The 20,663-nt window shown below is 34.3% G+C and overlaps 1 protein-coding gene across 3 annotated transcripts in view; it reads left to right on the top strand.

Moving 5' to 3' along the window:
- The window catches only part of LOC150093568 (uncharacterized), a 133,998-nt gene that overhangs the window by 46,518 nt on the left and 66,817 nt on the right, over nt 1–20,663 (top strand). For all 3 annotated transcript variants that reach the window (XR_016550310.1, XM_090412811.1, XM_090412810.1), the window contains exons 4-17: nt 2,463–2,525; nt 2,754–2,864; nt 5,920–6,032; nt 6,370–6,425; nt 7,737–7,789; nt 9,337–9,455; nt 10,654–10,792; nt 13,203–13,258; nt 15,447–15,568; nt 15,725–15,822; nt 16,153–16,191; nt 16,704–16,831; nt 19,171–19,241; nt 19,606–19,670. Coding sequence is in view for 2 of the 3 variants with exons in the window: in XM_090412811.1 (XP_090268937.1) it covers nt 2,463–2,525; nt 2,754–2,864; nt 5,920–6,032; nt 6,370–6,425; nt 7,737–7,789; nt 9,337–9,455; nt 10,654–10,792; nt 13,203–13,258; nt 15,447–15,568; nt 15,725–15,822; nt 16,153–16,191; nt 16,704–16,831; nt 19,171–19,241; nt 19,606–19,670 (1,233 nt within the window). In the remaining variant the exon portion in view is untranslated. The remainder of the gene's footprint in view (nt 1–2,462; nt 2,526–2,753; nt 2,865–5,919; nt 6,033–6,369; nt 6,426–7,736; nt 7,790–9,336; nt 9,456–10,653; nt 10,793–13,202; nt 13,259–15,446; nt 15,569–15,724; nt 15,823–16,152; nt 16,192–16,703; nt 16,832–19,170; nt 19,242–19,605; nt 19,671–20,663) is intronic.

The following is a 20,663-nucleotide window of genomic DNA, read 5'->3' as shown; positions in this document are numbered from 1 at the left end:
ACACACACACACACACACACACACACACACTTATCCAGTTGATCAGATTAATGGTATGTTGCATTTGTGTAAGCTATGTTCGCATTGTCATGAATGGATGCTATAGCCGTGTCGTCTGCGTATTGGAAGATATTACCTTTTAGGGACATTTAGGTAAAATCGTGTGTGTATACGTTAACCAGAATCGGAGGAAGAACAGTTACGTGTGATACGTCACAGGTTGCTGTTAGCCCTTTGGTGTGCGCTGATCCTATACGCGCGATGTGCCTTCTGTTTTTCATGCATGTTTTGAACCACTGGAGTAGACGACCTCCGATTCCGTTATGTTAGTTTGTTCAGCTTTAGTATGTCACTCCTTTTGTTGGGTCAATAAAAACAGCCAGTACTGTTTTTATCTAATGCAGCGTTCATTATGTTTGTGAAATTTTCCAGGAGTGTTGCTGTTCTTTTATTTCTTTGAAACCATCTTGGATTTTGGGGATGATTTGGAATTTTTCGGATTTGGAGTTTGTGATACACAATGCGCTTCATAATTCGGTTGATTACCGACAATGTAGCGAAGGGTCTGTAATTACTTATAATGTTTCTTTTTCCATATTTATGTATTTATGTACAGAAATGTATTCTTTAGTGTTTCAGGTATGTGTCCCGTTTCGAAGATTTCATTTAACAGTTTTCGTATAACTGGACATAACTTAGTCGAGTGTCTTTGATGCCTTGTGTTCTGATTCCATTTGTTTGGATTAAATTGATGAATTGCAAATTCATCAATTAATTAAAGTGACAGCTCTTCCTTTTTTACTTCTGAAAACCGCCGAATGGATTGCCCGTAGTCCTAGTGGAGAAAATTCCTTAATGTGAGCGAGAATGTTTCCTGTAGTTTTTGGGCAGAGTTCGCGAAGTGCAGATTAAAGTTGCCTGCCAACTGTTTGAGGAATTTGAGCTCGCAAGCAAAGCTGTGTGTGTGTGTGTGTGTGTGTGTGTGTGTGTGTGTGTGTGTGTGTGTGTGTGTGTGTGTGTGTGTGTGTGTGTGTGTGTGCGCGCGCGTGCGTGCGTGCGTGCGTGTGTGTGCGTGTGTGTGTGTGTGTGTCATCGTTGCAGAGGTGGCGATTTTATTAGTATTGTCCAGCATTTCATTGATCAGGTGCGAAATTTCCGTTATGGTGCTCTGAGCTAGTTTAATTCTATAGTAGTTTCGTTTTTGGGGTTCTAATCTGTGTTGATAAGTTATTCCGTTTTCTTTTCTATTCAGCTTGTAAAACTGTCTTATTAAGTAGCCTCTTAAGTTGTTTCCGTAGGACATTCTTTCTTTGTATATCCATTAATATGTTTTCTGTTATCCATGGATTCCGTCTGGTTTGGGAGCGTATTTTTGTTATTATTATTGCTTTGTTATATATGTTATTAAATGTAAGTTTAAGTGTGTACAGTTTAGTATATACAGCATCAGTGGAGTCTGAAGATACTATATGCATCCAGTCTATTTTTCCGATTTCGGCACTTACTATAGTTTCGTTTATGATGCTACTATGGAGTTTAATAGTCTCCGTGAGTTTTAAGGCTTATGGTTTAGTATGCAGCTGTACTGCAGCAACATAATGTTTTGTTACTTAGCATGTTGTGACAGCTGTAGTATAGCTGTTTGGAGGGACCCGCATGTTTATGAAGGCAATACAGGATGATGCGATTGTGTTTTCGACTATCTCTTCTATTGTATACGATCTTAGATATGGGATTAGAAGAACTTTTCAAGACGTTTCTTGGGTCGGTACCCAAGCTTGTCAATCTTAGGTACTGGCTGGTAGGATTTTTTTCCTCTTCCTGGAAACTCGGTTTCTAACTTCGCATATAAAACAAATCGTCCGTAGAACTTACGCTGTTACAGACAACAGTACTAATGTCAGGGTGTAGCGGTATAATATCCGGTTGTAGGCCGTACAATCTTTCCTGAATGTCTTGGTTCATTGATAACTTAGGCTCACACAGTGAAGGCTGAAGAATGGAGACTGACTGGTTGCCCACCTGTTTTCAAACGTTTTCTCATTCTGTTTAAAGAATAAAATCCGATAGCGGGGATTTAGTTTTCATTTACTTATCTTGAAACTGAGTTGTTCAAGAGTTTTTCACTAGGTGTGAGGATTCCAACTTGTTTTGAACAGTTTGTTGGTTCGTGGTTATTTAACGCAGTACGTGAGGGACAAATATTAAAAATGACATTCATGACAGTTTAAAATACCTTACGGATATAACTAGCAATCTTTGAATATTTTTTCATAGTCTGTTTCAATAACTTCATAGAAAAAAGAAGTTTGTTAAATGACTGGAAAATATTTTGATAATCAACAGAAGAAGAGATGTCGATTCCTTCGATGTAATTATATATGCAATGTATGCTAAATATATTAAAATATTTTTCCTCTTTAGTGAGTGAAGTGCAAATAATATCATATTTTTTGTTGCAGGGAAATAAATAATGGAAGGAAAGATGACACGCAGAACTACAGCCACGTTAAACTTGCAATCATGTAAGTATTTTATTTGTTTCTTCTGAAAAATGCCTATTTTTGGCATTAAAATTGAAGACAGTTACGAATTCAATAAATCTTTTGATGTTTCCACACTATTTAGAAAAAAATTCCTGTTAAGTTGGATTACATTCTTTTGGGAAACGAATTATGCCGATCTAAACCTAACTTCTATAGAGGAAAATTCCAGTTTCCGACGATAATTCTTTCTTTCTTTTTTTTACCTAGTTGGACTGTATCCTCTACTATTTTTGATTACACCACTGATATTGACGCGACTCTTCTGAGTGAAGCCATGGCTGAAGAGAAATGGGAGGGATATTTTCCACCTCTTTCACAGTAAGTAATGAACTATTTCCTAATGCTTACATTCCTTCTTCCAGTAGTAAATTTATTATAAGCGTACTCATTGTAATAATAAAATAATATCATATCATAATAATAATCATTGTAATAATATCAGCTTAGAAATAGCAGAGTGGGCTTTCTTGGTTAACGTTAATCCATTTCTTGTTTGTTAAGAGCATTCTTCTCGAAGTTCGAGGATTATTTTATTGTTTTTATTTAGTGAAATATACAATATATAATATTAATACATAAATACGCTTTTATTAATTATTCTTAATTTTTATTTATTTATTACTAATTCTAAACAGATTTGTGAACGAGTCCAAATCCTTCAAACAGTTGGCAAACGACTTCAACTGGCACTTTGCGAACTTCGTCCCAAAACTGCAAGAAGCAAACTCCTCCCACACAAAGCAATATTCTCGACTAGGACCATGACAAAAAGACAATGCTATTCCCCGTGGCAACTATTCGCCAAATTAACCCCAATAAAGGGCCAGCTATAGACGTAATCAGGCCCAAAGATATCAAAAGGCACTCAGACTAGCCTAATTCCAATTTTTCCAAAAAAACTCTGAAATAAAATCTTTAATCACTCTCCTACATAAAGTCTCGGAAGGAGAAACATAAGTAATTAAATACTTATTACTGCTTTCTCGGCGACCAACCAAATTATGTAGCGCATCCTATATCACAAATTCTCAGCATACATAGAAAAATTCCAAATCATCCCAAAGCCACAGTATCGTTTTCAACAAAGTAAAGGAAAACAACGTTTTTGGAACATTTAGTTAGTTATTCACATGTGACATAATTTTGACGCCGTATGGTCACTCCCGTATCTCCCTGGGTTTTGGGAGTGAAGCCTTCTGGTAACGGAAGTGAGGGTCGCAGATGCCTTTCTATAAAGAGTTAGTTGGACAATCACAAACATTCATAACGGGATTCAAAACTCTTGGCTGGAGAGCAGATACCCTGACCACTCGGCCATCCAGACCGGCCTTGGAACATTTCACCGACCTTGTAAACGGTGCGTTAGATAAAGAGAAAAGAATAGTATTAGTTGTTCTTATTGCCCTAATTATTCTTAATGGCTTAAAAATGCTTATTATCTGCTGAACCAGAAACGGTTCAACAGCCAGTGACTGTTACAAAGTATCTCACCATCCCGCAGTTCGATACTCGAGACATTAATCCTACTAAAACCACAACTATTGCACAGGTCAATACAATACCACATCTAGGTATTCAGTTCGAGGCTGATATTAATTGGAATAGCCGGGTAAAACTGCGCAGACTGCAAACTAAACAGATTATAATCACTCAAATATAAAATAGTAACAGTGAATAAACAAACGATGCCACACTCATCGGGACCACAATGTTAAGGTGAAACATTTATGCTACCACACAGCCATGTTATAGTCATAACTACGGAATAACGGAACATTATATCAAAGAACAAGACCGCAATCTACAAACTTGCTCACATATAAACATAAAAATTACTCTTAAAAGTCACCCGGAGTTTTTATATACCCGATATCAGAAAGAAATTGCCATTCGAAAAGAGAAGCTTTGGAACTTATACGAAGTTCCCTCAAGTACCAACACAAGCAAAGATACCATTTGTAAAGTTTTGTGTTACTTTCTTTTATGCTCAATCAGAAATGCAGCTCAACAAATGCTTCACGCAATGTGGACAGTAAATCAAATCACGAAATCATCGCTGCGCAAAACTATCCTCACACAAGATATTTAAACATAAGCGCTGAGGATACTAACATTAGTAGAATAAAACCAAAAAGAACAAAAGGGAAAAATGTGCTATGCAACAGTGAAAAAAAAGAGATGCATTTTGTATATTTATTGAAAATGTACGCAAGAGTTCTGAGCTGAAGCTCAGTAGTATAGTGTAGTAAACAGAATTATCATTATTATTATTACGCTATGTCATTATTAATTACCCATATTCAATCTCATTGTAAATGAATTAAGATCTTAAGATTCCTTGATTAAGTTTTCTTAATTACAAACATTAAAAAAAATAAATAACAAAACAAATTATGATTATTATTATTAACATGCAAGAGCACCTACTTTTGCGGATAGTGGAGAGAGGTTGGGAAGGGCACAACACAAAGCTCTCAATTATTTACATTTGTTTATGAAATTTGTTTACAGTCACATTTAGAAAGATTTTTCTTCTGCTACAAAAATTGGCTATTTTAGATGAGTTTTGCGCAATCCGTAAACACCTACTGGTTTGGTTTATTATGCACATAATAAACCCATTGTCTTGACAAACTGACTGCAATTTGAATCTTTCAGCTTAATCTATATTATTTTTATTAATTTTTCGAGTTATTGCAATTTTGCTTGCAAATGATCCATTTTAATGGCAAAAATTGTGAAACCAATGCAGCAATATATTTTGTTAAAATTTGATTAAATTCCAAAAATAATTTTGTTTTATATTTCTGCATCGTTTTGACATTTTTTCCTATTAAAATTGATCGACTGCAAGCAAATTAAATTGAAGGGAAACAAGAAAAGAATGAGCTATGCTATGCGAAACGTACGTTTTTGTTTTATTTTTCAATGATTTCTGAAAATTAATTTCCACGATTGTTTTTTATTATTCTACAATACCAATATTATCGCATACAACACAATGTTTTTTATTTAAAAAACTGCGTTTCAGAAATATTCTATTGGTAGAAAAATTCCAAATGTGATACCACGAAGATATTTCAAGCTATCGAAGCGATTATTTATTTCCGTCTGTATGCATTCGTAAATGCTTCAGCATGAAATATCTTAACAATAACTTCACCTGATATTCAGAATCAATTTTCAAAAATAAACTGTTTAGCATTTATTTTAGTAAGAAATTAAACGCTGTTTTAAAACTCCATTTTTAATTCTGCTTCCTGCTGTATGAAGCGTATCGTATTTCGTGTTTAGCGTAGTGTTCGTTGTTAAGTTCGTTGATATTTCATTACATTGATAGTACTAATTATAAGGAGCTGCTCTCTTATTCCAGATTTCAGAAGGCAATGAACGGATACGAGCAGGCAGGGATGTTTATGGGCACTGTAAGCGTGGACAACGAGGAACAAGAGATTTACCTTTGGGGGACAAGAGTTCGTTTTCTGGGTGAGACGTTTTTTTTTTGTCTTTGTACTTTTAATGCTGTTTGCTTCTTCAAGGAAAAAAAAAAAAGAGAGAGAGTGAGAGAGAGAGAGAGAGAGAAACCGTTAAATTGGTCCCACCAACTAGGAGTGCCTTATGAGTCCCTTCTCTCTCTCTCTCTCTCTGTTTATATTTCTCTTTCTCTATGTCTATCAATACTAGAAGTGATGAAGCAATTCTCAGTTAGAAACACTTCACTCTGCATTAGAGATGTCTATTTATGTGATATTTCGTTCGTAATTTTAATTCCCTCAAGTAATAAAGTCACTATTCTTTAAAACAAGACCATTTTATTCCACAGGCAACTCAAATTACTCGGAAGGAGTATTTTACAGGCACATCTATGGATTTTTCGAGGTAAGTGCTTTAGTCTTTGGGGTGGATTGTTCATAACAGCTGATGCTTTGTATAAAAGAGTAGATATATTCCAGTTTAAAGGGAAAATACCTAATGTTTACTAAACATATCCGAAAGGGATGGGTATCCGAAAACTTCAATAAAACGTTGTCGAAATAATAATAACAAATAGAAGGGTGAGTGTGCAAATTTGCCTTCAGCATGGAAACATCTTTAATATTCTTGTCAAGCTAAACGTTGAAGATGTATATATACAGTTGTAGTAGCAGTAATGTAGTATGTATTGATGTTCAATAACACATGGGATCGTAATTAAATAAGACGCTAACTTAGATTTTTAATGATTTTAAATTAGAAGCATGTCATCTAGAAAAACAATCTGGATTGCTCACATCTTTTAACATTTTTAAAATTTTACTTTCATTTAGTCAGGTAACAGAGCGGCATAAAAATAGTTGAATAGTAGAAGTCGTTGAATTCTATGAAGACCGAGCATTTAATTCATATTAATAACATACTCAGAAGCCAAATTACTATGACTACTCAGCCTGTTTTTTCCAGCCAACCAAACTTGTTGCCGGAAACATGACGGTAGTGTCACTGTCCTGGTATGGGGATTGTTCTAATGGACATCATTGGGTCCTCTCATCTCCATTGAATACATAAGGACTGTTGATTCTTATCTGGTAATTACTTTGGACCTTAGTCTCCGTAGCTCATTCGGTATAGACGAAGCCCTTTATTCAGAATGACCTTGTTCGATTCCCGTCATCTAGTCTCATTTGACGAAAGGTGAGTTAGCCGGTCTCATACCGAGGTAGGGGATTTTTTTCACCCGGAAACTTGTGTTTTTCGTCCCCATAAACAAACAAAAAAAATATATATATAATTACGTTTTATTATTATTAAGTTAGTGGTTTCGTCTTTCATGCCAGGAATTCATCGTGTGCAAACATACAGAAGCAAAGAAAGGAAACCCAGAATCTTACAAATAATAACGGACATTACACTCATCAGACTGTTAATCAGCCATGGGTAACCGAGCCCCGTACACATTCGATCAGCAGTGCCAAATTGGAATAGTTTCAAATAATGACAATCCTGTTTTTTAGAATGGTAGGAGTTACTCTGTTTCTAATATTTTATCTGTACTTCCTATGTATATTTGCACCCAATGAAGTCTGAAGGACGAAGCTAATCCTGTCATTGAATTAATATGAGCAGTTAATTATATTTTTGTTTCATTGGCGTTAATCAGGTAATCAAGTTAATCAGAAAATTCGCTAATTTTTTATTAAATTTGTTCTGCAGAATGGCAGCGTCGTGCATATTGGTGAAGTGAGTCTCCCTGGACTAGTTAAGAGGTAAGAAGCTCCATCATATTACAGTGATATCACTATAATAAAGATAATAGTAACTTTCTAGAACAGACCGCATTATTTCACCTATCGAATTCAGTGTTTTGCAATCGAAATGACATAAGGCGCAAATTATAAATAAATATGATATTTACGTTAGACAAAAAACAGACAAATCCTCCTAAATGAATAAATAGGGAAAACTGCTTTTACGATCTTTGTCTAACTTTTTGAAGACATTTGGCAGCCCAACTTCACTTTTCAGCCATCACCAATAGCGAGCTCAAGGATATTCCAAGAGAGAGAGAGAGAGAGAGAGAGAGAGAGAGAGAGAGAGAGAGATTGTGGCAGACAAGCGATTCCATTTAGTAGCTTTGAATTTTTAACATGAATATTTCGCCTGAAATAGCGTACGTTATACGATTGCTTTTTCGATTGTGGGGTTAAAAAGCTGAGTTTCCAGGAGGGAAATCCCTGCTTAAAAAAAACAAACAAACAAAAAAAAACTAGAAACGTTCAGTGGGTCAACAATTAGTATCTACTCCATATCGATTACAATTTGTCGGATGTACTCGATGTTTTTTATTATCTGATTTTTGACAGTGCTATTCAGGTCATCAATTCAAAACGTTTCTAGTCTATCTTATATAAGGAATTTAATAACCAATTTCAATTTTTTCATAGAAGTAACATCATAAATTTTCAAAATTGACAGCTCAAACAAACGAGAAGCTATTAGACAATAGAATTTAACATTTCGTAACATTCATTTTAAGCTTCACTGTTCGTGTAACATTATTACAATAATTTATAATATCTATACATACGGTTAAAAAGAGAAGTTTATTAAATAACTTAAAAAATAATATTTTTCTAACGTAATATTAGCTTTGTCAGTGCGAAAGTAAATAAAGATTTAACCCATTCAAACATTCAGTCATCGAGAGAATAAATTCAGATTTTTATCTATTACAAATAATATTATACTCCATCATAATAACATTAGCTTCCAGCTACATTTTTTACCATCTGACATTTTCAGATTTAGAACAGAATTTTTAGAGGTAGAAATTGGAAATTATTTTCTACAACGCCATATTCGTTAACTTAATCATGTGATTCTGGCAGACAATCTGTTCAGTATATTCGGTCAGCAACGCCATCATTGATCTAGTTCAGTATCGAACTGAAATGAAATAAATAATACTTTTAATATATTTGCTTCCTGAAAATATTAATGCGTTATACCTCCTTATACTTCTAAAACATGATGCTATAGCATGAAAATAAGATATTTGCATGAGATATAAATAGTTAGATATAACGACTTTAACTTGAACGATATTTTTTCGTAAATTTCCTACTGCAGTTTATTCAAAATAAATATCAATCTAGTGCGGAAGAAATATTTTTCAAAAATCTATATTAATGTTATCTAACATTAACCAAAAGAAATATTCCGATGTTATTTTTATTGTTTTTAAGTCGTTCAGAGGAAGTTAACATCCTTGACCAATTTTTCCGAAATAATTTTCTCTTCGTTTTATTTTCAGCCTGAGATTTGGGTCTGTCCTGCAGTCGGACAGTTGCATGTATCCCATTCGCAAATGTGTTTTGAAAACAACCAAGAAGAACGGAACATTTACGGTTTGTCAAGGTTATTTCAGTGCAGGTAAAGTTATGATCTTTCGTGCATTATGTATTATTTATATTTTATGAAGTTCAATGAATAGATAGATATATAGAGAGAGAGATAAAGGAAAATTATAGTCACTGGATTTCTTCTTTATTGTTACACAAGCCGCATTTGTAAAAGATAAGTAATTTTTAAAATTTCGAAACGAGTAGTATAGTCCTTGGGCATGAATTCTATCGTCTCCATTTTGTTCTCTAAAGTCACGTTACTTTCAATTCCATGAGGTAGTTCCATGTTTAGAAATGATCTGCTTATGTTTGGACTTATGATAAATAAACATTTCTTTTTACAAATTTTTTGAAATTAAAAAATTACAGTTTTTTTTTACATTTGTTTTTACAAATTAAGTCTGTTTAATTAGCAAAACTCTTCATCAAAAATAGTTCTTAAGTGATACATATCAGAGTTTTTCTTTGGTCCTTCTTTACAACTTCTTTATTTCTTTGCAGCTGTTCAGTTCCACTTTGAATTCGCTCCCGAGAAATCCAAGAAATCGTTTTCCTTTTTAGCATTTTTAAATCTTTCTATCCTCTTTTATTCTGTTCAAAATCTAATCCAATGTCAGCGAATACTGACTTTGGATTTCTAGATGTTTTTTTGAACAAAATTCATTACTTAAGTAATCGCAAACTTTTTCCATTTACTTTGCGATTTAACAAAACAGGGATTTTCCCAATTTTCCCAATAAACTCATTTGTGAAATTGGCATCGTTACATTTTCATCGTCAATGATTCACTTCAACAAAGACTAGCTCATTTAGGAAAATTGTGTAATCTTATTCTTGTGCGTCTTCCGCTAGAAATAGTTTAAATATATTAAGCAATTACACCTTTCTGTTTAGTAATTTTTAAAATTTAATGTGTGTGCGTGCATTTTAATCTTCATTTAAAAAAATGATAATCTGGATATCCTAAATTATCCACCTGTTTGATATGTAATAATCTATAAATATGCTAATAGTAGTTTCATTCTAAACAATACATTTTGTTATACCGGATAGATTCAAGATGCTACCGACAGTCCGAAACAAACGTGTGTTTATCGAAGAAGTTCAAGATTTATGTTTTAATACATATTTATTTAGCCGATTATAAAATTTTACAGTCTGCTGAAGTTCGACCACTGGTATTCGGTGCTATATTTTGCTGATCTTACGTACTTCTGTCTTTTAAGGGAAGAGATGTTACGAAATGACTGTTAAACGCCACGATCTTATTCCTGAATCAAAATGTAATCAGACTCTTCAGCAAAGTGTGGATCAAGTTACACTCCGATTAAATTCTATTACTGGTCAAGGAGTGATGGTGAAAGGGTAAGTGGAGAGACTGTCATACAGTAATCTGTCAGTGGAGTAACGTAACAAAACTTTATTATTATTATTTTTTTAATTTATAAGTTAGTAAATGTGGTTTTTGATCTATACACGTCGTATCTACGAACTTGCACTTTGTAAACACGCCCACTAATTAGAATTTATATGAACGTATTCAGCATGGTGTAATGAGCGAGTATAATTAAAGTGCGATTATTGAGTTACCCCTACATATTATATGAAATATCATGGAATAAAGAATTATTTGGAGGAATCAGTCTCTATGGTTTTACTTCCAAATGTTTATTCACAAAATGTATATGTATAAAAATTCGTAAAAGATATGTAAAGGATCTAGAAATACTACAATGGAAACCTACTGAGAGAATTTCTTAACCTTATTGGTCTTGATACATTAAATGCATTTTAGTGCATTTAAAGAGTCGACCTCCAAAAACACATTCATAAAAAAAGACTGAAGTCAAGTGTTACATGAGTATGTGTAAACACTTACACTACACCAATGGCTATTGTTCTAATGACACATCGCTTGTCTCCGAACTCAGTTATCATCTAGGCACGTTTTTCATCATGAGTACAAACTCCAGAAAATAGACAAAAGGTTGCATGCCCCTAATCTCCTACACCTGAGACAAAATGTCAGAGCAAAACTGTTTCATTCCCTATATCAGGAGTACATCTGAAAAGAAAGTTAAAGACAGCCTTCTTGCTATCGCACATTGTGCAGTATATGCCGTTCATTTATCTGCCCTTATCCTACTTTGAACATATTGGAAGATATGTTAACATCCCACTCAATAAACACAAGAATTACGTTAGTGATAATCTGTCAAGGCAAGATTGAGAGATCATTCTCTGCGTTTGGATACACCATCACGCAGAATTAAATGTCGAGGTCACGATGGCCGCGGCTCTGAGAAACTGTTTTTTAGAATGAGCATCAGCTAAGAAACATCACGCCTAAATTTAGTAAATACGGCTGGCTTAATTTGCATAAGATCTGAGAAACTGTCATTCTGATATCACATTTACCTTCACCTCTATGAAATAACCTTTATCCTCCCTTCCCCCATAGAGGGCCGCTTAATAGAACTCAATTCTCTTTTAGGTTACAATTTGAACTGATTCTGCAACAATCTAATTGAGTACTGTGTCGAACCACAGTTGTAATTTGTGCTTTGAAACCTAGCGAAATATTAGTAACTCAATTTATTTATTTGTTATAAAAATATTACCGACATTTAAGACTATCATTACGTTTTCAAACCTGAAATTATATAGCTAAATAGCTATACAGTTTAAAAGGTTGTTCCAGTTCTGTGTGTATCTATCGGAGATGAAAGCATATTTCATCCGGGGTTTGTTATTTTTGTAAGAAATCACACGATGTTCCAGAGAAGATCATGCTGCAATTCACGATTCCCCAAACACATTTTGCAAATCTTCTCATGAGATTTCCTCTAATACAGTTGATGACGTCCAGGTAAGCGGTGAATTCCAGTTATACACTATTGTGTATTTCGAGAACGTAAAAGTACTGCTGACTTTTTAGCATTTATTTTTTTTTTCGTTACACACAGTTATGATCTGATCATTATTTAATTACTAAGTTTTATTCCACTACACCATTCATGGTACTTCTCCTTTGTTTAATACTGAAGTGCGTTTTTTTTATTTCTGTTTGGATCATTTACAATGACCTAATAGAAAAAAAAATGCTAAAAGTGACGCCATCTCGTGGTCCTTAATCCAAACACTATATATTGTCTGAGAAAGTGTGGGTTCTAAGGTCGATTTTTTTGAGTATATGGGACGAAAAACCCGAGTTCCCCGGAGAAAAAACCCTCCCCACCGTGTTAGAGCTCGACTAACTGGGGAACCGGTCGAACCAAGGCTTAGAAAATCTTCGAACCTAGATCTTCCTTCCGGGGGGGGGGGGGGGTCAAGCACTGAAGAGTGCAAACGCTACTTCCACTGAGCTACCCAGGAGTTTAGGGAATGAAATGTATCATCCATATCAGTGATATTTTTAGATCTGTGCACTCTAAGGGTATCATAGCCTTTCCCTCTTTATGAGTGATCTCGCAGACAATATATAGGTTATCTACCACATTTTTATAGCTTTTCCCAGTCCATTCCGCGAAATTCCTCTTTATTCAGCAAGGTGAAAGCATGTAAAAATTATCTTCCAACTTCCCATGGTGGTATCGTTTGCACTCCCATTTGGAATCTGATTGGAATGGGATGGACATACTTCTGATTAAGTACCACCTCACCTAGTAATTTGAAGATCTTGATTTAAACTCTTCTGCACTGATAATTTTAAGGAAATTGTGTGTTTATAGTTTAAGTACAGAGTATATCCCTTTTACTTATTTTATTTTTATAGTGTCTTCCCCCACTGCGTGAGGAAACATCTTTTGCAGAGGAGTCTACTAAAAACAGGTTCGTTCAGTAATATAATTGTAAACTATTTCGCATTATTTCACATAAATTTTTAGTCTGATTGATGAAAGATTTCTTATGGTATAAGACCTTTGCTAAACCAAAACAGAAATAGCACTGGTTTATCGTGAATCATATTAAGCTAATCTGCTATGATTATGAGGAAAATATATTATGTCTGATATATAGAATAGCTTCAATGGTGCGAAGATCTTTAATAAGTTTTTCTTTTTTAATCTCCTGGAAACTCCAGTTTTTCTTCAGAACATACACAATTAACAGACATAATATATGGCTTCATAGTCTTATTTGTTTCGGCTGTAATTCAAAACCACAGCGATATTCAAGGGGACAAAATAACGAACTTGATTATTGTTGGATATATATATGATATTGTTATTTTTATTAGTTTGACGCGCACACACACTCAGTGGCGGCCCGTACATAAGCACTGCGACACTGCAGCATCTCCCCCAAGGAAAAAATGAAAAATTTAAATTTTGTTTGTGTTTATAAATAATAACAATGCTTGCAACATTCTATAAATGCAATACAACATGTTAAAGGTTACAGCTTATGTTTCGACATTGATTGAATAGTTAATAATTGGAATTGTTCGGTTAACGCTTTAGATTACGAAACAAATGCAGTGCGATCTAATGCAGTGTCGGAATTATCATGTTCGACCAATCGCAGTCACACTTGCCGATATTCGTTTGCGCTTGTGATTGCACGTTACAAGTCATTACGACACTGCTCGTTTGGGCAGTGTATCGTATGTTATTTCTGTGAGATACGAAACTTTTATTATTGGTGTTTGTTTGTGGTGAGGGTGAAATATTTTTAATAAAGCAATTTGTTAATATGTAAATTTATTTATTAATAAATTGGTTACTGATTAGGAAAGAAAGATTTAAAAAAATTTTTTTTTTATTTTGTATGTGCAGCACCCCCACTTAAAATTTTTACCGGCCGCCACATCACACACTTAACATTGGTTGTGTGGAGTGTACGATGTTTTTCATCAGTCCTAGACTTCCGAAATGTTACAATACTGTCATGGATATCATTCACAAAGAAAATTCAACAAGTTCAGTGCTTCTTAATAATCTTTTACGAACAAAATTTACATATAAGAGTTACTTCACATTTGCCAAAGTTGCCATAACAATGCAAAATATGCGGATTATAACATTTGATATCAATCTCTCAAATAATATTCGTTTGCAGATGTCTTAATATATTTCAAGTGAGAGAGAGAGAGAGAGAGAGAGAGAGAGAGAGAGAGAGAGAGAGAGAGCCAGTGCCAAGGTAATTACAAGTATGGTACACTCTATTCGTATGTTGACAAACACAGTAAGTAATCTTCTATAATACAACACTGTTTATACAGCTAATCGTCGTCTAACCTTTCGGTGTTGGACTCCCTTTCATGTGAAAGCTTAATGTTCACACTTTCTTGTGGAGCCTCTGTAGCTCAATTAGAATAGGTGAGTCCTTTGGTTGGAAAGACCAGGATTCGAATCGTACCTATGACCTGAGGTATCTTTATCAGCTGTTTTCAATCAGGTGAGTTATCCAGTCTCGTGCGGCAGGGAAGGGGTTTTTATTCCTAAAAAACAAAAAATAGGCAAATCGGTCTCGTGAGCACACATATGTATAGACATAAGATAACGACTGCGAGATAGAAGGGATTAGAGATTCATCATCTTCTTTTTTTTACTGCGCATCTGAGGTAGAGATCCATGGGAGGCAGCTTCCTGGATGGAGATGACACTGGACAGTAAGCTTTCTTTTAAATGCCATCCATATTTCCGTCTTGAAAAAACGAATGGCCGAAAACGAATGGTGGATTTAAGATTCTGCGATTAACCTTAGCAAAACTTTCCGAACTTTCTTTCCGAATGCTTACGTCGTTTGACAACTATGTAACGGATTGGAAAAACCTCACTGGACTGCTTTTTCATTATACAGTGATTACACGAGCGATTTTCCAATAACATATAACAAAACTTTACTATAGTATCCTTTCATCTGACCAAGCATACAGAAAAGTGTAATGAAAGTACTAAATGACCTACGTGTTCGGGCTACTTTTCGAATGCAAAAACACTCAGTTAACTAGGAAAAACAAAACAAAATTGTTTAAAAGAAAACTTTAAAATATATGATTTTCTCATATTTTCAGATTCATCAGCATCTCAATTAGTTGTGAAATTTACTGATCCCCAGTGTCATTCACAAGAACTTTCAGGTGGTAAGGGAGCTTCCTTGGCAAAGTTATCAGAAATCAGTCACGTGGACAATTATGTACGTATCAGCTTATTTCTTATTAATTAATTGTTGCTTGTGATAAAATCAGTTTTCTTTGTTAAAAATTATACGTCGTGTGAAAAGTGTATGAAGCAAAATTAAAAGATGTCGATAATGACACTCATTTTTATCCGAATTGTTTTTCTTCCGAAGTTCACAGTGCCCAAGGGAGTTGTCGTTACCACTGCAGCGTATGAAATGTTCGCAAAGGATCTGAAAGATATGATCGAGGAAGTTGGAAACGTTGCTTGGTAAGTTGGGGAATCTTCATTTGTAACGAATCCCATAAATGCCTTTGAATTTTAAAAGGAATTCGTTGTAGGATGTGCAGAACAACAAAAACTGCACATCAGTCGAATATATATATATATATATATATATAAAATAAAATAAAAAAAATTAAGGAATTTCACAGACAGAAGTTCTGTCTTCGGCTTGGGTTCCTTATTCGCCAATAACTGACATTCATAGTTTAAAGTTTCTAGTAAAGTTCCAAACAGAACACACTTGTTCATTTGATAATGTTATGTCTTATTAGGCGAGATTTTTACCGATTAATTTGATCATTTCTTATTTTCCAGTGGAAAGATTTCAGGAAATCCAAAATCTGCTTCTGCAAGGTATTTTATTTTTAACATCGATATTTTACTTTTATTCATTATATAATAATGGGATATTATTTGATCGATAAATGCTGTTAATAATACTGTTAAAATTATATCAGATCTGGAAGTTCATGTTTCTTTTCATAACTGTAAAAAGAAATAAATACAAATAAATAAATGAAAAAATAGAAACAATTTAATTTCATATTAAATTGATGTTTATTATGAAATTAAACCTAAACATTTTCAATAACAAACATACTAACATGATTTTCTATATTCTTCTTGTTTGCAATGAATTTCTATTAAGAAAGCGGTAAAGTGTTTTATGGATATTTTTTCTTTTGTTAATTGAGCAGAACAACGGATTAACGAATATTTCCTGGCGGGAATGACTAGCATTCTAACAGATGTGGCAACTGCTTTTTAGCATTAAATAAATCGAAAAATTAAATTAATGCTAGATTTTCTTTTATTTAATCCAGCTAAAGGCTTCTTTTTTCAGAGAAATGTGTTTTATCCCATAGGATGATGCATACGATGAGTTCAAGTGAAATGCCAGTCCCTGTGGTAAAAGCTATAAAGGGACAACTTGAAGAAGTATTTGGAAAGAATGTAGCTACGACGAAATTTGCTGTCAGGTCCTCTGCTGTTGGTGAGTATATCACAAGACATCATTCAACATGCAAATGACTCATAGCATTATCGTTATCATAATCAATTTCCTTATGATGTTATTCATGAATATTTTATTTTTAACAGTGTCCTCGAAGACGAACATGAAATGTAATAGGCAATCTCGCATGCAAATTATTCACCTATAAAAACGACCACATCACTTCATTTCCGCTTTATTTATTTTACTTTTTTTTGCTTGCAGTGGGTATCCGCATCCTTCAGGATAGCATGTCATTATTGTGCAGATGAATCTTTTATTCATTTAAGTGACTTGTTATCCTAAAAGGACTCATTGGAGGGACTTGAAGCCGTCACAGACTAAACGAACCGACGATGTCCTTCACCAAATGTCTGTTGCTTGAGTTTGCTACAAACAGACGAAAACATTTCCTAACGAAGATTGTGTTAAGAAGGCTCAGTTCAAGTCGACTGCATGCAAAGAAGCCAGTGGTATGCATCCAACTAATCACATATTACTGCAGAGCGTGTCGAAACTGTGCCATGTCATATGATTTGGAGTCTTAACAAAAAAGTGATACAGTTCTGTTCTCTAATGAATCCCGTTTTTGCTTACAAATGGATACTTAGGTGGAGGCAGTATTTACGTATTGGACCAATAACGATTAAGTGCCATACCGCTTATTCGTGTATTTGATAAGGATACCATAAATGCGCAGAGCTACCAGATCCTTGAGTCTTGTGAGCGGCTTTGCAGGAATGCGGATTGACTCACATGTTCTTTTCGTGCATAAAATGTCACTGCTTGCAGAGCTCAAGTGGTGGAAGAGTCTCAAGTACTTCAAGTACAAATACTTCAGTCTCAAGTATCTTGAGACTGAAGATATCCAACGATTATCGTGGTCATCACTTCACAGACTTAAATGTGATTGAACATGTGTGAGACACTCTTGTTCCTTGCACTACATACCCACAGCAGCCACCTCGGTCAGAGAAAGCTAAAGTCTGCTCTGGTAGACTTTACGAATTGTTACGCTACATTTTCTAAGTGCTTTGTTAAATTTGTCGTAAAGTATGTGACAGTGCTGTCACGATGAAGTCTATATTATTATTAATCTCCTTTCAACAGTTGTCTTCGATTGTCTATAACTTGGAGTACTTCAGTTTTGTCATATTTAACATCCAGTTTCTATTGACACTTCTGATTGAATCAGTCCACCAGTATTTTAGTCTTCCTCTGGGTCTTTTTTCAGGCAGAGTGGTATCAAAAGTCTGTTTTGCTGAAGTTTTTTCTCCCCCATTCTCTTAGGATTAACTACAACACTTTTGATTATTTCTGTTCACACGTTTTTGAATGCTGACAATATCAAGTTTCTTCATATCTTCGTTTTTAATATGATTCTGCCATTGATGCCATTCGTTCACTCAACTAACTTCTCAGTATTCTCGGATCAGAGTCTCTATTTTTCGATCAACTGTTATATTTCTTACTCAACTCTCAAATCCATAAATTACAATTACTTGAACGCTGCCTTGTATACAGCTAGTTTGGGGGTATTGGCTAATTTCTCTTATCCAGATGAATTGTATCATTGCAGGTAATTAATAGAAAATTTGCACAATTTACATGTATTAAGAATATCTGTTTATCCGTTAGTCTTGGAGATTTTCAAATGAGTGGTTTCCCCCACACCCACTCTCTTTCTCGGTTTCGGCCCCATTCCAACTAAAGTCCTTTGATTAATACTTTACATAATCCTTCCCTTAAATGATTGGGCTCAAAGGTTCATCCCAGTCAACTAAATGCCCTTCATGGTCACCTACTATGACAGGACGAACAATGTCTGCTATGTTTGCCAATTGTGTGTGTTCTCTGACCAGTTTGTCCGTCTCGAAGGATGAAAAATCCGAATTTCCGAGAAGGGTAAAATAAAAATTGAATTAATTACTGCTTCCTTGGGAGTTGTCGTTACCACTGCAGCGTATGAAATGTTACCTTCTGCTGAAAACCCTTAGAAAGGTCGTTTGAGTCATCATATAAGGGATGGGATCCGAATGTAGGTTTTTTTTTTACTCCAATAGCATTATTGTACACGCTAAGCTATAGACCTCTCTCTCTCTTACTTTATTGTATTCTAATACTGTGTAAGATAAGTCATATTTCTGTTTCTATACAGTCAAGACAGTATCGGAGAAATGGGACTATAACCAATATTTCTTGAAGGAATACTTTATTTTATTCCTGGATTATTGGCTGATTGCTTATGCACCGAAATTACTACGTACTAGTTAGTTGTCTTGCGAAAAGCATTAACTGTTGCAGGAAATTAACTTCCTTTTTATTATTTCTAATTTCAGACGAAGACAGTGAAGACTTATCATGTGCTGGACAGATGGAGACTTTTCTCGGAATAAAAGGAATGACCAATGTAATTAGAATTATTTGCTAAACACTTGTGATAAATCAGAAGCTGATGATATTTTTATGTTTTGCAATGCATCAGATCTTATGTGCATTGCATATAAGAATTATATAATGATTTTAAAATATTTTATAATGATTGTTTCACATATTTCATAATCCATATGAAATATATGACATATAAGGGATATGCGATAATATAAGAATAAAAGGAAAAATTAATAAAAATAAGGATACGAATTAAAAAAGCTAAGAACAGAAAAAAAAGGCTTAAAAAGATACTGGAAGAATTTAAAATAAACATAGTACTTAGGAGATATAGTAAAACAAATAGGTAAAACAGACAATCGATTTCTTTGTTGTTCCCTTAGGTTATTGAATCCGTAAAGAAATGTTGGGCATCTCAGTTTTCCGTAGTTGCCATCGAATACAAAAGGTAGGTCTGCTGTTTCATATCTACGATTGGCACCTTATTCAATAGACCTTATATAATATTTTACAATTCCTCTAGGATTTCTGGCACGGAATATTAAGTTAAGCACAAACTTACTATATTACAGATATATTATAAAAAACACTGTGTAGGTTACAATTCAATATTCGTAACATTCGATATTTCTCAGCTTTTCATATCACAAGAATCTCAAATACATATGCCGGCAAAGGTTGGTCGATTGGCAGAGCCTCTGCTACTAATGGCTCAGTTAAGTAAGTTTGAGCGCGGTTAGTAGTTGGAAGGAGACCGATCGTTCGATGCTGTTGACACACTCTCCCTCGATGAGTCTTTGGACTCCCTGGAGGTGTCAAATAATAATAATATGTCGCGAATATCTAGAAAGTACCTTAAAAATAAATCTCTAGTCACAAAGTCAGGCCAGCAAGGATATTAGGATGCTTATTCATTATTTGTGTGACATTCACACACTAGACAATAAACAAATAATGGCCAAATATAGAATTCGTTTGTGCTTCATCATTTCCATGACGTCATTCATTAACTGTGTGCTAACTTTTTCTCATATATATGCAAATGAAGACCACTAAAGCTAATTTTCAGGTTTTTTTTTTTTTTTTTTTCTCAATTTCCATTTACAAATGTTACAAAGTGGAGCATCATCTTCAAACCTCCAGCCAAATTTGCTCTTGGAAAAAACTAAAAATTTATGAATTTTTATGTAAATTTAAAATGACATAGATTACATATTATACATTATATATTAAATATATTATATATTATATATTTATATAGATTTTGGATAATGGTGTATGCCAACTGCTGATTGGTTTAACTGTACACTGCGCAGTAGTGAATTAACTTTTGGGTACTTGAATAATTTTATCAGTGAGAGAGAGAGAGAGAGAGAGAGAGTTTGTCAGGTTTGGATTAGCTGAAGTTACTGCAGGAGCAATTAAAGTTGCTCCTGCGTAT

The sequence above is a fragment of the Typopeltis vanoorti genome, chromosome 23 (assembly GCF_054136105.1).
Source record: "Typopeltis vanoorti isolate ZY-2024b chromosome 23, IOZ_Tvanoo_1.0, whole genome shotgun sequence".
NCBI classification, from domain to species: Eukaryota; Metazoa; Arthropoda; class Arachnida; order Uropygi; family Thelyphonidae; genus Typopeltis; species Typopeltis vanoorti.
Note: the sequence above shows the minus strand (reverse complement) of the source record. Positions and strands in the feature narration are given on the sequence as shown.